Source organism: Lynx canadensis, chromosome B3 (assembly GCF_007474595.2).
Source record: "Lynx canadensis isolate LIC74 chromosome B3, mLynCan4.pri.v2, whole genome shotgun sequence".
In the NCBI taxonomy this organism is placed as follows: Eukaryota; Metazoa; Chordata; class Mammalia; order Carnivora; family Felidae; genus Lynx; species Lynx canadensis.
In genome coordinates this window covers 134,542,079-134,559,029 of record NC_044308.2, presented here as the reverse complement: position 1 = coordinate 134,559,029, position 16,951 = coordinate 134,542,079, and the positions used below count along the sequence as shown (strand labels likewise).

Genomic DNA, 16,951 nt, shown 5'->3' with positions numbered 1-16,951 from the left:
TAGACAACGAAAAGAGAACTCCATCTTTATGCCAATCTATCAACGTGCCTGTATCCCAGCCTGTGCATTGAGCCTATTAAAATAGGTGAATTGTCCCCTGCTCCTGACCAAGACCAGCCTGTCCACTTTGGGGCTATATCCCAATTCCTCTCACCTATTCAGGATCTTTGCTCTTGCTTTTGTCTTTTCTACTTGCCTGCATGGTCACTGTCCCCCTCTTTCTGTATTACTCCTATCAGCAGAGAAATAAGAAAAAGCTTCTCTTTACTCCAGGAAAGGCCAGCTGCCTCCCATTTTTATGTTCTCCTTAGAGTCCCCTCTAGTGTGCTGTCTCCTGTTTTTGAACTCATTCCAGTTACATTGTCATAGCCAACATTTCACCAAAAAGTTGCCTTCTCAATTCATCAGTGACCTCCACATTTGTATTCGGTTCTCAGTCTTCTTTTTATTTGACCTCATCTTGAGGGTGGAGTTGAGTATACCCTCATGTAGAATAGAACAAAACTTTTTCATTGAAAATTTCAAACAAATAAAAAGTAGAGAAAATAATGTGATGAATTCTCATGTACCCTTTACCCAGCTTGAACAGTTATCTCATGGTCAATCTTATTATACACATTTTCTTCCCCTGCTAATTTGAGCATCTTATTTTCTGTGCAAATTTTTTAAAATTAAATTTTTAAAAGCAAACACTCTTAAATAAATATGTGTGTGTGCATATATATATATATGTGTGTGTGTGTGTGTGTATGTATATAAATATATGTATATCCACAGTACTATAAGCACGCAAAAAATTGAGCCACAGTGCTTTAATAACATCAAATACCCAGTCTGTTCAAATCTCCAGTCTCCTTGGTTGTGTCTTAGGATTTTTACAGTTTAACTAGGTTGAAATGAGTTTCACTAATTGCATTCATTGATTGATATGTTTTCCAAGTCTAACTGTAGGTTTCCTTACATCTTTTTTCCCCTTGATTTTATTTATTTATTTATTTATTTATTTATTTATTTTGAAGAAAATGGGTTGGGGTGCCTGAGTGGCTTGGTCAGTTGAGCGTCCAACCCTTGATTTTGGCTCAGGTCATGATACCATGGTTAGTGGGTTCGAGCCCTGCCTTGGGCTCTGCACTGATGGTATGAAGCCTATCTGGGATCTTCTCTCTCCCTCTCTCTCTCTCTGTCTCTCAAAATAAATAAACTTATAAAAAAAAAACAAAAACTGGGTCATTTGTTCTTCCCCACACTCTGAATTTTGCTGATTACATCTTTATTTTGCTCTGAGCCCTGAATACCCAACAATCTGGTCTTTAGAACTGAGGCTTAATCAGATTCAGGTTGATTTGGGGGCAGGGTGGGGAGACCTTGGAAAACTTCACAGATGGGGTGACACTTGACATCTGGTTGGCTCTCTTTTTGTGTTTTGAGCAACCACTGATGATCGGTGCCTGGATCGATTATTTCATTCAGGGTTGCAAAATGGTGGTGTTAGATTCCCATGATGTCTTCACATATTCGCTGCATACTTTTATACAAATAAACTTTCATCAGTTATTTGGTTCTCCTGAAGTATAGTTCATATAGGAAAAGCAGAATAAATATTCTTCCGTTTTATAGGTTTTTAAGATGAGTTGGTTTCGAAATAAAAACGTTGAAAAAAAAAATTAAAAAAAAAAAAAAAAAAAGATGAGTTGGTTTCATAGTGCACTTCCTCCAAAGATAACCAGTTAACAAAATAAAAAAGGGGGAGGCGCGTGCATGACCCAGTCAGTTGAGTGTCCGACTTCCGTTCAGGTCATGGTCTCGCAGTTGGTGGGATGCAGTCAGTGGGTCCGAGCCCCACATCAGGCTCACTGCTGTCTGCACGGAGCCCGCTTTGGATCCTCTGTCCCCATCTCTTTACCCCTCACCCGTGCACGTGCGCTTGCGCTCTCTCAAAAAAAAGTTAAAAAACATTCAGAGATAACCTGTTAGTTTGGAGGTTTTGATTTGTGATGGTAAACTAATCCATCAAAACGTAGTTCGTGTGTTTCAGTCCATTGTGATTATTCATATCGGTACTCAAATTGTGCCACTTGCATGAGGGGGTACCTTTTGAAATTGACTCCTCAGTTTCTGAAATGACCACTGTAGCTTTTTGAAGGCTTTTTTTCTCATAAGACAAGATGTTTCAGGCTTACCTTGTATGTTTCTTGCCTTAACTTTTAATAATGATGTGTAAAGCTCAGTCTGGGTACTAGCGTGCTTATTGCTGCTGGGTTGGTTGTCTGTCATGTTGTTCTTTCCAATTCACATTCAGGGTTATAGTAGTAGTTTTACTTCTTTGATATCATATTCTAGTATGTTTTTTCTTTCATGCCTAAACTTCCGTTCCTAAGTATATCCTTCCTTTTCGAAACACTATCCACACTTGGCTTCCAGACCACTATGCTCTGGTTTTCCTCCTATCTCATTGGCTTCTTCTTTCAGATTTCCTTTTGTGGATCTTACTGTTGCCAATTTCTTATGGTTGGAAGTGACCTAGAGACAATCCTTGGACAATTTCTTGATTATGGGCTGTCCTATTATTATTTTTATTTTGCTGTCCTGTTATTTTAAATATCATCTCTAGGGGCGTCTGGGTGGCTCAGTCGGTTAAGCGTCCGACTTCGGCTCAGGTCATGATCTCACGGTCCGTGGGTTCGAGCCCCGTGTCAGGCTCTATGCTGACAGCTCGGAGCCTGGAGCCTGCTTCCGATTCTGTGTCTCCCTCTCTCTCTGATCCTCCCCCGTTCATGCTCTGTCTCTGTCTCAAAAATAAATAAACATTAAAAAAAATTTAAGTATCATCTCTAAATAAAATCTACGTGCCCATAATTCCTAAACTTTTATCCTCTGCCTACACATCTACCCTGAACGCCAGACTCCTGGCTTTGATGTCTCCACTTGGGAAGCATTTCAAACTGAACATGTCTGGAAAAAATTTATGTCTCTTTTCCCTATATATGTTGTCCCTCAGGTTTTCTGTTTTGGTAAGGTTCTGTCGTCTTGCACTCTGGTTCCTATACGTTATATTGATAAAGCAGCCCAGAGTGCTTTTTAAAAAGTGTAACGCATATGACAGCACACCCTCTTACCACCCTTTGGTGTCTTCACCGGCATATGTCTCAAATAAAACCAGAGGTATTTACTGTGCCACCTAACCAAGACTGAGTGTCTGTTCTTCATGATGCTCCTCACGGACTGCCATGGTGCTGACACATTTACTTTAGGGTCTAGAAACAATTTTACTGGCGTACAACGTTCTAGACCATCTGAACTCTGAGCACATTTGTTCTTGTTTAAATAAAGTATATTAATCGTATTATGTCTTGTTGAAAAAATAAATATTAATGTGCTGTTTTGTATTTTTTCCATTAATAGTTCTTTTGTTCTTTGTTTCATTATCTTTTAATACTCACAAAAGATATCCAGTAATAAGTACCAAAGCTTAAGAAAAACTTATGGTAGAAAAGCTTAAATTGATCAGAATGACTTAGGTATAGTCTACCCATGTTCATTTTTTGTGTAGAAGATTTAGCTGGGAAAACTCTGGCTTTCTAGGATGACATTTATAAAAAATTCACTGAATCAGTATAATTCTTTGAAAATATGAACCACATCATCAACATTTTGGCTAGATTTTGACCATTGGTTTCCCAGCTCCTATATTCAGCAAGGAGGGGTGTGTGTGTGTGTGTGTGTGTGTGTGTGTGTGAGAGAGAGAGAGAGAGAGAGAGAGAGAGAGAGAGAGAGAGAGAGAGAGTATGTGTCGGGGGGGGGCAGCTATTTCTATAGATTGTTCGTTTTACCAGAGACCATGCTTGGTCTTGGGATTGGAAGAGCTAGGACCAAAACCCTGACAATCTGATTCCGAATTCCTTGCTCTTCCCCACTCCTTCACCCGCCTCTCCGATACCGTTTAGTGAGCAGAGTATGTGGTCGCACACTGTTTTGGTAGGGGCCCTTTGTGGACATTATGCCATTTATTTCTCACAGTCACTCTGTGAGATGGCTGTTCCCATCTTACAGACGAAGGAAGTGGCCCAGAGGCTTTCAGTAGTTTGTCTGAGATCAGCGAGAGTCGGGATTTGAACCCAGGTCTTCCTCACTCTTGAACTTGTGTTCTTCCCACTAGACTGTGCTGCCTTTCTATCTGCTATCATTTTAAATCTATTTTTAATCTCTTACTGGCTGTTTTCGTTTATTTTTGCCTTTTTTTTTCTTTTTAGGTTATTCTATATTTGTTGTGAAGGGTGATCTGCCAGATTGTGAAGCTGACCAACTTCTACAGATGATCAGGGTCCAACAGATGCACAGACCAAAACTCATTGGAGAAGAGTTAGCACAGCTGAAAGAACAGAGGTGAGATGAACCCTGCAGTAGGGAGTATATGATAGTAGTTCATATTTCATTATAAGAATTACATTTTCTTCCTTCCTTCCTTCCTTCCTTCCTTCCTTCCTTCCTTCCTTCCTTCCTTCCTTTTCTTCAAGACTTTATTTTTTTAAGCAATCTCTATACCCAGCATGGGGCTCGAACTCACAACCCCAAGATCAAGATCATGCTCTACTGACTGAGCCAGCCAAGTGCCCCAAGAATAACGTTTTCCTGCTTACATTGAATGTGTGGTCCTTTTATTGTTGGTGATTTTTTTAGACCTTTTATATTTTTAGTGAAGTTTATTGGTCCAAACTTGAATTGACTATTTGAATTACTTTATTTACTTAGATGCACAGCACAGCACAGTCTTTAGGTTGTTAGATTATCTGCCAGAAAATGTGTAATTTTTGACTTCTATAAAATCTTTGGGGACCCCTTTGGCTCAGTTGGTGCAGCATGCGATTCTTGATTTTGGGGTTGTAAGTTCAAGCCCCACGTTGGATATAGAGGTTACTTAAAAATAAAATCTTTTTTAAAAAATTATTTAAAAAATGTTTTGGTTTATAAATATTTCTGTTTTATCTAAAATAGAAGACTGGTCTGCAGTTACCATCAGTGTTATTGTTCTTTAGAGTTCAGAAAACAGATCTGGAACGAGTCTTAGAAGCAAATGATGGGTCAGGCATGTTAGACGAAGATGAGGAAGACTTGCAGAGGGCTCTGGCACTGAGTCGCCAGGAAATCGACATGGAAGATGAAGAAGCAGATCTCCGCAGGGCTATTCAGCTCAGTATGCAAGGTACAGACATTCGGCCGCTCCTTCATTTGTTGTTGAAGGATTGAGTCAGATCATCTTTAGTTCCCCCGGAAGTCAATGTACTGTTGGTAGAAGTTCTTTGACAATTACTCTAGAAGCAGTGACTATGGACATACGACAATCAGCTGTTTGTTTAGTTTTCTTGTTAATGTAAATACCTTTTAACAACCTAAGTTATATTAGGATTGGATATATTTTTAGTCTGGTTTTTCCGTTTGGTCAAAAAACTGTAGTAACAGAACAATAATAACCTGAGGTTAATCTTTGTGGGCAAAAGTTGGGGGGGGATTGGGGAGGGCTGGGGGGGCTGGGGGGGGGGGCTCTTACCCAGACTTGCTATTTTGTAAATGTATGCTGTTGGATACAAAAGGCCTGGGCAGAAAATATTTCAAAAGTGTAACACTTAGTGGCCATGTACCTTACAGCATAAGCCCACTTCATGGACCCACCGTGATAGTGACATAAACTCACTAGCAGAGGAGAGTGAAGATGTCTCCCCTCGGGAATCCAGGCAGCGGGAGTTGTCTGGCAGGTAGCTCAAAGAGCTTACTGAAAAGTATGTGTGGGTTTTTGGCAGTTTTGTTTTCATCTAATTAATGTGGAAATTTGCCTTCTATTTTCTTTCTTTTTTTTTTTTAACCTTTATTTTTGAGAGAGTGAGAGAGAGACAGAGTGAGCGCAGGGGAGGAACAGAGAGAGGGAGACACAGAATCTGAAATAGGTTCCGGGCTCTGAGCTGTCAGCACAGAGCCCAGTGCGGGGCTTGAACCCACGAACTGTGAGATCATGACCTGAGCCGAAGTCGGACGCTTAACCGACTGAGCCACCCAGGCGCCCCAAGCCTTCTATTTTCTTCATGAGATGATTCAATGGGATTTCTTAAATACCTAAATAAAATTGAGGTTCCATTACTATGAAGATTATCCTTTTTATCCTGTGTGTTGTCCTGAACTTCTCACACCTCCTGGCACAGCTCGGAGTGCTTCATCTGTGCGGTCCCATTTTTGATTAGTAGAGTCCTGCTGGATTAGCCCAGTAATGGACAGACAACAGCTCTTTATAATTTTAGATATTTTTGCGTCATTTGCTTTTCTTCCCACCTTATTTCACAATCTTGGCAGGATCTCTGGGACACACACTTGAGCTGTTACAGCATGCAAATATCGTAGGAGATCGGAATATAGAGAATGGGTTTACAGTCACCCACTTCTCGTTGCTTCTCGTGGAAAGTGCTGGGGCATTTCTAGTAAGTTAAAGAGGGCAACACAAGTGTGGTGTTGATGGCTCTCCCTAATGGGTTGGCTGTTGGACTCACATCCTTACGTCCACTGTGTCACAGATGGGTGTGGACACAGGTTATATTTGAACTGCCTTATTCAGATTTGTCCATGAGACTTTCTTCTAGTTACAACATAGCACAATATTTTTAAGAAAAAAACTTTTGTGAAAGCTTGCTCAAAAAGCATAAACATAGCATCGCTTGAATTGGTAAATAAAATGATTGCTTTTTTTGTTCTGTTTTCTTTTCAGGTAGTTCCAGAAATGTGTCCCAAGATATTCCACAGACATCAGGTACACATCTTACTTCAGAAGAGCTACGGAAGAGAAGAGAAGCCTACTTTGAAAAGTAAAGTAGTTGGTACAATATTAAAATTGCATATTTAACGTGTACTTTGTCTGTTTTGTCTGCAGTCTCTACATATAGACCTTTGGCTTAAACTATTTTACTTAAGATTCTCTCCTTTTAAAAGATTGGTTACTACCTGAACCCTGTGAACATCTGAGTTTTGTTTTGTTTTTAATTTAGAGCAAATAAACTGAAATGATACGTAGTTTTAGGGAAAGTCTTTGCCTCAATACTAATTATAGGGTTTATATGAAATAGGGTGAAGGAAACCCAGTCAAATGTAAATCATCAAACGAAAATGGAATTGGACCAAAACAAGAACAATGCCTTTGGATGTACTTCTTGGTGACCTGAGCAACCTCGCAAAGTTCTGCTGTCAGTTAACAGGGAAAACAGCACTGTGGTCGGGGAGCACACGCCCAGATACAGACGGTGGTTAATTGTTGTTCTTACTGCCACTTCAGGGGTTACTGCAGGCCTGTCCGCATCAGGGACATGGGGCAAACCATAAATCCTAAAACCTAAATCTGTCAGTGCTCTCAAACTAGAAAATAAAAATTATCATCCTTTCCAGTAACTACCATTCACAACTCGTCTTCCCTTTTTCTTTTTTTAATGGGGAAAAAGAAAAGAGGTTACAAGGTAGTATTTAGAGAGACTGTACAGATCCTCGGATCCCAGGTCAGAAACCAAAAGTCCAGCAGCTGAATCTAGCCTGTTCACTGTATTTCATCAATTCTGAGATGTATGCATTTTCCCAGTTCAACATCTCTATAATCGAGAAGCATCTCACAATCATAATTGGCAGTATTAGTGGGAGCTGAAATAGTGGAGCATTATGATGGTGTAATGAAGATAATATTTACCTTGTTTTCTGTTTTGTTTTGTTTGTTTAAGTCACAACTCAGAAGTATATGAAGGAAAGTTCTGATCAACTGACATCCTCTTAATGTGAGATATTTCTAGTCTTTATTCAGCGATAGGTTAATGGATTTAATTATATATAAAATTTCAAAATTGTGCTTATTAGTGCTTTTCACTTCCTTTCAAATTTTAAAGTGAACTTTTAAATTCTTTAATTATGATAAACTTCAAATATCTATAAACGTAGAGAAACCAGCATAATGAACCCGTTTACCCATTGCTCGTGTTTAACAAATGCCAGCACGTGGCCAGGCTTGGTTTTCTGTGACCCCATCTCTCATGCATTCCACTCTCCCACCCCCAAGCTGGGATTATTTGGTAACAGATCTAAATTATTGTATCATTTCATCCATTTTTTTTTTAATATTGCCAAATGCTGTCGTCACACTGTTAATAATTATCATATGATAATTATTAATCATTCTGTAATGTCATCAAATGTCTAGTTAGTGTTAAAAAATAACTTAAGGGGTGCCTGGCTGGCTCAGTCAGTGGAGTATGCGACTCCCATGTTCGAGTCCCATGTTGGGTGTACAGATTACTTAAAAATAAAATCTTAAAAAAGTGAAACTAATTAGATAAAAACTTACATTTGAGAAAATTTATTTTAAGATATATCAAAATCAAACAATCCTAACTTTTGGTGTGCCTGGGTGGCTCAGTCGGTTGAGCATCTGGCTCTTGGTTTCAGCTCAGGTCATGATCTCACAGTTTGTGGGTTCAAGCCCCTTGTTGGGCTCTGTGCTGAAACAGAAAGGAGCTTGCTTTAAATTCCCTCTCTCCTTCTCTCTCTGCCCCTCCCCCGCTTACATTCTCTCTCTCTCTCTCTCTCTCTCTCTTTCTCTCTCTCTTTCCTCCCCTCTCTTCTCAAAATAAATAAACTTTAAAAATCCTTTATTTTAATAACTAATGTTAGGGGCGCCTGGGTGGCGCAGTCGGTTAAGCGTCCGACTTCAGCCAGGTCACGATCTCGCGGTCCGGGAGTTCGAGCCCCGCGTCGGGCTCTGGGCTGATGGCTCAGAGCCTGGAGCCTGTTTCCGATTCTGTGTCTCCCTCTCTCTCTGTCCCTCCCCCATTCATGCTCTGTCTCTCTCTGTCCCAAAAATAAATAAATGTTGAAAAAAAAATTTTAATAACTAATGTTAGTATTTTGAGACATTCTCTTCTACTCACACAGACACACGTATATGGTGTTATTAGTTACACCCATTTCCCATAATAGTAAATAGTCTTTGTAATATTCTGATTTTTGCTATTATAATTAATAGTGCAGGGGAGCCTGGGTGGCTCAGTCAGTTAAGAGCCCGACTTCGGCTCAGGTCATGATCTCACGGTTTGTGAGTTCAGGCCGCACATCGGGCTCTGTGCTGACAGCTTAGAGCCTGGAGCCTGTTTCAGCTTCTGTGTCTTCCTCTCTCTCTGCCCCTCCCTCCCCTGCTCATGTTCTGTCTCTGTCTCTCTCTCAAAAATAAATAAATGTTAAAAAAAATTATATAATTAATAGTGCAGTGAACAATCCTGTACTGATGCCATGCCTCAAATTTCTCACCATTTTTTCCGGTTATTCTGAGGTTTTTGGGTTAAAGGACAGAAATATTTTTTAAGGTCTTGGTATGGATTTCTAAACTGCTTTCCAGAACGGTTCTCAAATGATACTTCTATCATGCTTATTTCACATTCTATTTTTTGCCAGAACAAATTGGTCCAAACAGACCTACCTTATAGACAAACTGCAAGATTCACAAGTAGATCTAAGAAAAGGAAAACATCTTTAAAGTAGAAAAACAAATCCCTTCTTTACTTAAAAAATTATTTTAGGTTGGAAAAGCCTGGGTCACTCAGTCGGTTGAGCATCCAATTCTTAATTTAGGCTCAGGTCGTGATTCCAGGGTCATGGGATCGAGCCGTGCGTGTGGGGCTCTGTGCTGAGCCTGGAGCTTACTTAAGATTTTCTCTCTGTCTGCCCCTCTCCCCCATCATGTGCGCATGCTCTCTATGTCTCAAAATTAAAAAAAAAAAAATTTATTTCTTTAAATGTTTGAGCATCAGTGGGGCTCCTTCCTGGTTGGAGGACAGTGGATTGGGAAGGAACGTGGGCAGTGATGGTTTCCAGCTCCAGCGGCATCCTCTGAGCCTGGCCTGACCTTCGAAATATCGGTGGGAATTTGAGAACTAGAGAAGATCTTATAGAGTCACAAGTTGCTGAGAAGAGTTCAGAACGAACTTCTTGGTGTTTCTGTCCACCATTGCGTAGCATCCAGAGTCTTGTTAGACTCGGTAGTAAAGGGGCTGAGGAACAGCTGTAGTTTCAAATATTAGGCCTTTCACCAGAATTCCTGATTATTAGGCCTACAGGTTCTCTCTAGCTTCTGTCTCTGGGAACTTGGCTCTAAGGTTATCGTGCTCTTCCCTCTGACCCTCTCCAAACTGACCCTGGTGCTGTTATTCAAACAAATTTTGAATTCAAATTCAGGGTTTTTTTTTTATTATTATTACTCAAATAGTTTATTTTGTTACACATTCTAATAGTTTTTTTTTCTTATAGACTATTTGAAGCTTCATGCCTAATGTAGTAACCGCTGTATTCATGCTTGATCAAACATAAAAATACTGTTTAAAAATCTACCTGTTACAAAGTCATAGTTTATGAATGAGTGTCAGGCAATGTTTTCACAGCCGTATTTTTTTTCCAGTAGTAATCTCTCAATCCATTTTACCTATTATAAAAGCCCAAGTGAAACTCTTACTACACCAGCAGTGTCAGTATAAAACCTACCGCATTCACAAATTGAATTAGTGCGTGTACAACTGTTGTGTAAACCGTAAAGTATTCCACAAATGTGTTAGCATCATCGTCTTCTCCAAGTGTAGCTCTGAAATGATGCAGATTCTCTCCTTCTGTTACTAAAAAAGTGTTACCCAACAAAGAGGCAGTTACTGGGCATTGTTTCCATGGTCGCGGATTGCTATGCTTTTTTAATTGTCTAACACCTGAGCCACTGCTTTGGTGGCACGGCATAATGCGATTCACTTTAAGAAACAAGCTGCTAGAGGTATTTTGAGCAGAAAAGGTTTTAATACAGAGACTCAGGGCTTACGCAGTCTTAGGAAGAGCAAGCGGGCGGTGCGGGCTGTAGCCAGGCTTCCAGAATTCCACAGACCAGCCTGTTGGAAGAGTGCAACCAACCGCCCCGGTTGGGAGGATGGGAAATCAGGACACGGAGTTCAAGAACACGTTGCCATAGCTGTGATCCTAGGGTCTGGAAGCTTGCCACCACGGTTGCCTAGACATGGAAACAGGAAGTCAGCCCCCACTGCGGCTGCCGGGAAGCCGCATCCTGGGACCGGCTCCATGACTTGACTTGCCCGCAGAGAACCACCAAAGCAGCAGGAAGATGGTCGTGCCTCATTTCTGCGAGCGCTCGGTTGATTACCAGCATCCTAGCTGTACAGTGACCTCCGGTGGTGTTTTTAGCTTTCTAGCCTCTGATTCTGAGGGCACATTCGAAGACACAGTGGGAGTGGGTACTGATTTGCTGTTTGAACATGTTGCATCTTATTGTGTCAGCAAATATGAGAGGGTTCAGGACTGTTTCAAGGCTGGCAATTCCTTTACTTCTCACTTTTCATAAATTTAAAGTAGATGAAGACTGTCCCTCTAAAGCTGCTGTCTCACCCACCACTCTCTTGTGTTCTGACATGTTGGCTTGGCCGGAGGGGGAAAAGGGCGGGCGGAGAGATCTGATGTGCCAGGATTGATTCCTCCTGCCTTGCAGAGGCGGACCCCGTTACCAGGATGGACTGCTTTCTCGTGCACACCCTGTTGTCGGGATGGGCTGCTGGGAACCTGCCCTCTTGTGCACTGTTAGCCACACACGCCTGAGAGTAAACTGAGGCAGACGGCAATATGCTTGGGTTTTCTTTGTTGCTCATATTTAAAACAGAAGACTGAGACTCTGGAAGACATCGTGTGCTATTCTATTTGTAGAGTTGCTGGCAAATTTAAAATTCTGGTTCCTTTAAAAATCCTTCTATGCATTTTTTGAAAGCTATGGCTTCTCACTGCAGAGTGTCAGCTGTTTATGTTTTTTTTTTTTAATTTTAAACATGTATGTATTATGTGAAACAATTTTGAATTTACTTAAAAGCAGAACTAGTTCCCAGAACTCCTTATACTCACCCAAATTCCCTGATTGTGGACATTTCTGAGGAATTTGAGAATAACTTGCAGACATGACTTGCCATTACATTTCAGTACTTTAGTGTATATTCTTTAAGTACAAGGGCACTGCCCTACATATTTACATCATAACCATCGTGTTTAAATGTTTTCAAACGTGGATTTTTCTGACGTCGTTCTCCCTTCTGCAAAAAATCCAGGGAAAATTTATTTTAATATAATAGATGGTACTGCAACTTGATAACGCATCTTAAAAAGTTATTTTAACTTCTTTCCCTTTATCAAGTATTTGGTGGATGCGTACTGTGTGACGGGCAGTGTTTTAGGCACTTGGGAAGTGAGATAAGGTTTGTGCTCTTGTTAGCTTGAAGAGGGAGACAAACAAGAGTATCAGATGGTGCTAAGATGACGCCGAAATTGAAAGGAAGTGAGGAGATAGTGAGAATGGCTGCTGGCTGCTGTATGTGGGCTGGTCAGCAACGGTGTCTCTGAGGACATGCTGGAGCTCGGAGCTGGACGGCAAGAAGAAGGCAGCCGTGGGAAGGTCATGTTAACTGGCATGGTAATTTGAGATGCTTAATGTTCTCAAAGGTGCTTATTTCCAGCGACTTCCAACAATACTAAGGATCTGTAAGTCAAAACACCTACCTGCCAGCGAACGCTTTTGCTTATGTGTTATTTCGCGGTGAAAATCTTTACCTATTAATTTGATAATTCAGATTTTATATCTGGGTCTCCTAGGATCAGCACTGTGCTACTTTTAAGTAATATATATCAGAGTGATTGCTCTGGCCTTCTTTTGTGGAGGTCATGACAGTGACTCTTTTGTTTTGTGGAACCATTTAGTTTCCACGCACAGTGTTTCTCGTGGCATATTTATTCTTCGGCTTTGGGTTTTAACATACACTCACCTTCACATGTTTCAGGCAGCAGCAGCAGCAGCATCCACCAGCACAGCTTTCCCACCCACGCGAGAGGCCAACCACAAGTTCAGGTGCACTGGGCAGCGATCCAGGTATGCCTCCCTGACTGTGCTGTGTTTGACACGGGCTCCATGTGGTTTTTGGCTTGACAGGCTTTTTTCTCCCCTCTTGAATTACACTGAAATTCATGTATGAATTTGGAATCTACTAAATTTCCTCAGATTAAGAAGCAGGCAGACTAGAGCATTCAGTGGATATGTTGCTTTAAAATTCTAAACAATACTTGTGACTTCACAGTAATTAATACACCCTCCAAAAGTTCCTCGGAGATAAAGAATATTGGTAGGGGGAAGATATGCTTTACCACCTGGAAAACTGAAAACGCCCAAATGTAGTCTAAATAATAGGAAATCGAGAGTTAGTGATCAGGCCTTGGTTTAATAGGTCTTAAACTTTGGTCAGTTCCTGGTAGTACCAGTTGAGTGAAAAAGCAACTATGTGACCAAGGCCTTGTAAGCAGAACATGTGAAGAACTCTCAAAACTGAAATAAGAAAACTCAAGGGGCAAAGGATTTGAACAGATACTTCACCATGGTTGACAAATAAGCATGTGAAAATACGATCAATATTAATAATCGTTAGGGAGATGCAAATTAAAAAATTTTTAATGTTTATTTACTTTTGAGAGAGAGAGAGCGAGCGGGCATGAGCAGGGGAGGGGCAGAGACAGAGGGAGACACAGAATCCGAAGCAGGCTCCAGGGTCTGAGCTGTCAGCAACACAGCCCAAAGCAGGGCTTGAACTCACAAACCATGAGATCATGACCTGAGCTGAAGTCGGACATCTGACCGACTGAGCCCCCCAGGTTTCCCTAGGGAAATGCAAATTAAAGCTACACACCTTATTATAAGAATGGCTTCATAAAACCATAAAATTGACAATACCAGGTGCTGACTAGGATCAGCGTTGCCATGACACTCCTATACTGTTAGTAGGAATGTAAAAGTTTGAAAAATAGTTTAGTATTTTCTTATAAACTTAAATGTGCACTTAACCATGTGATTCAAAGGTCCCGCTCGAGGTATGTAAGCAACAAAAAAAGTAAACTTAGGTTCACAGGAAAACTTGTATGTGAATGCTTAGAGCAGCTTCCTACTGGGAAAAACTGGGAGCTACCCAAAAGTTGTCCTTCGGCTGGTGAATGGATGCATGTCTGTGGTACTTGGAAACCACGGACTACTATTTAACAATAAAAAGGGACGAACTGGTGCTTTTCCCGATTCCTCCTGCTATTTACAGCTAACAATCACGGACACTTACATCAAAAGAACATAAGAAAATTCTGAAAGCTAGAGAAGAGACAGACTGCTTAGGGGGCTCAGGACCAGAGGGATCACATAGTGGCATGTGGCCTGGGTTCTCTCTGCTTCACACACCCTGGATTTGGTGAAGAAGCTATGGCACAGACCCAGTAAGCCTGCTCTGTGTAGCCAAAAGGGACTGCGGAGCAAGTAGAATCTTTTATATAATCTTTTATATAATAAATGCTCTAGTCCAGCCAAAGAGGGTCACAAACTGGCCTTATCGTCACCCCACCGCATCAGCACGGGCCAGGTGGGAGCATAGACTGGCATCCCCAGCTGGCAGGCACGAGCTGAACGTCCCACTTGCCTGGCCAGGGTGGTGTGGCCAAATGAGGAACTGGGATTTTCATTTCCTCCAGGAGAGAATGAGGGGCCCTTTCCCATGGGGTCTGTGGTCACAGGGAGCCTAGACTTCCACCCAGCCATATGAGGCGTCCCTCTGGTTTCCTGCAGGGTAGCTTCAGAAGAGGCCTAGTGGAGAATCCGGAGGCAGTGATTTGAGGCAGTAACGAGGCCACACCCACAGCGTCGGTGAGAGGCAGTCCGTAGGCATTCCTACTCTTCCAGTCAGGGAGATCTTATGGAAGACAGTGGGGAGCCAGAAGTCCCACGTGTGCACAGCAGTCATGATCGCACACACGCTCCCCCTCTCTGGCCATAGCAAGGCAGCACCCTCTCCCCCACTGGTACTGTGTCAGAAGAGGCCTGCTGGAAGAGAAGACCCAGTCTTGTAACATGCACCATAGCAGATGTCTAGGATTTGATCGGAAGTATTTATCATACCAAGAGCCAGGAAAGATTCAGTTTGAGAAAAGACCATCGACACCACCACCCAGATGACACTGATGTTAGAATTCATTAATCTCACAAGAAGTTTTATTTTATTTTTTAATTTTACTTATTCTGAGAAAGGAGAGAGCATGAGCGAGAGAGGGGCAGACAGACTGGGAGGGAGAGAATCCCAAGCAGGCTATGTACCGTCAGTGCAGAGCCTGACATGGGGCTAGATCTCACAAACCAGGAGATCATGACCTGAGCTGAAACCAAGAGCTGGACACCTAACCGACTGAGCCACCCAGGCGCCCCTCACAAGGATTTTTAAAGCGGCTATCATAAAAATGTTATACTGAGCAATTGTGAACATGCTTAGAACAAATGAAAAAATAGAAAGCTTCAAGAAGGAAGATACAAAGATGAACTAAATGGAAAGTTTAGAACTGAAAAATAACAGTACCTAAAATTTAAAAATGTAATGGGTGGGGCGCCTGGGTGGCTCAGTCGGTTAAGCGTCCGACTTCGGCTCAGGTCGTGATCTCGCGGTCCGTGAGTTCGAGCCCCGCATCGGGCTCTGGGGTGATGGCTCAGAGCCTGGAGCCTGCTTCGGATTCTGTGTCTCCCTCTCTCTCTGCCCCTCCCCCGTTCATGTTCTGTCTCTCTCTGTCTCAAAAATAAATAAACGTTAAAAAAAAATTTAGGAAAAAAAATTAAAAAAAAAAAGGCTTTATTATTAAAAAAATAAATAAATAAATAAAAAATAAAAATGTAATGGGTGGGTCCAAAGGTAAATGGAAGGACAGAGGAGAGAATCCATGAACTTGAAGACGGAACAATAGAAAGTACCCATTCTGAGCAACAGAGAGAATTAGACTGGACAAAACAAACAAAGCCTTGGACACCCGTGGGACCATAGTGGAAAGATCTAAGGTGTGCACCATGGGAATCTCGGGAGATAAGGAGGGTGGGCTGAAAAAATATTTGAAGAAATGATGGCTAAAAACCCCAGCTTGGGCAAAAGATCTAAAACTCCAGATTTAACTGAGAAAACCTCTAACAGTTAAGCCCAAAGAAATTTATGCCAAGACATGATAATCTAGCTTTTGCAAACTGAAACAAAAGAAGAAAATCTTGAAACCAGCTAGAGACATCTTGCCTGCAGCAGTTTGCATGACAGCAGATTTCTCATCTGAAATCATGGAGATCAGTAGGAAGTGGCATAACATTTTTCAAGTGCTGAAAAGACACTCTCAACCAAGAATTCCCACTGAAAATTTCCTTCAGGAATGAAGAGAACAATTAAGAGAATTTCTCACCAGCAGACCCACTCTACAATAATGGCTAAAGGAAGCTTTCTAAACAGAAATGATAAGAGAATTCATCTGGGAACCTCAGAAAGGAAAAGAACAGTAGAAAGAGTAAAAATATGGGTAAACAATAGATGTTCCTCTCCTTTTGAGTTTTCTAAATTATGTTTAATGATTGAAGCAAGAATTAGAACATTGATTTGGTGTTTGGTGTATATGTAGAAAATATTGGGAGAGTAAAGGATGTAAAAGGAGGTGAAGTTTCTACATTTCAACTATTCCAGCCAGTCTGGAAAATAATTTGTCAATTTCTTTAAAAACTGAACAAGTACTAACCATACAACCTGGCAGTTAGACTCCTGGGCGTTTATCCCAGAGATATGACAACTTAACCGTCCATGTGAAAACCTGTACACAAATGTTCATAGAAGCAGTTTTATTTCTTACAATCAAAAACCGGAAGCAATCACACTGTGCTACAGGAAGATGAATGGTCAAACAAACAGTAGTACACCGTGGAATACCACTCAGGACTAAAAACAAACCTGCTGTTGATACGTGCACCAACTTGGATGATACGTGCACCAACTTGCACGTTGATACGTGCACCAACAAGGGCATTATGCTGAGTGCA

The 16,951-nt window shown here is 41.3% G+C and overlaps 1 protein-coding gene across 7 annotated transcripts in view; it reads left to right on the top strand.

The window, feature by feature from the left end:
* ATXN3 (ataxin 3) overlaps positions 1-16,951 on the top strand; it is a 39,047-nt gene that overhangs the window by 16,772 nt on the left and 5,324 nt on the right. For 3 of the 7 annotated variants that reach the window (XM_030319813.1, XM_030319812.1, XM_030319815.1), the window contains exons 7-10: positions 4,251-4,383; positions 5,034-5,200; positions 6,749-6,845; positions 12,876-12,964. In XM_030319813.1, coding sequence (XP_030175673.1) covers positions 4,251-4,383; positions 5,034-5,200; positions 6,749-6,845; positions 12,876-12,964 — 486 coding nt within the window. Of the gene's footprint in view, positions 1-4,250; positions 4,384-5,033; positions 5,201-5,643; positions 5,775-6,748; positions 6,858-7,103; positions 8,288-12,875; positions 12,965-16,951 lie in introns of those variants that run through there. The other 4 variants (XR_003969668.1, XR_003969669.1, XM_030319816.1 and 1 more) reach the window with 4 other exon arrangements.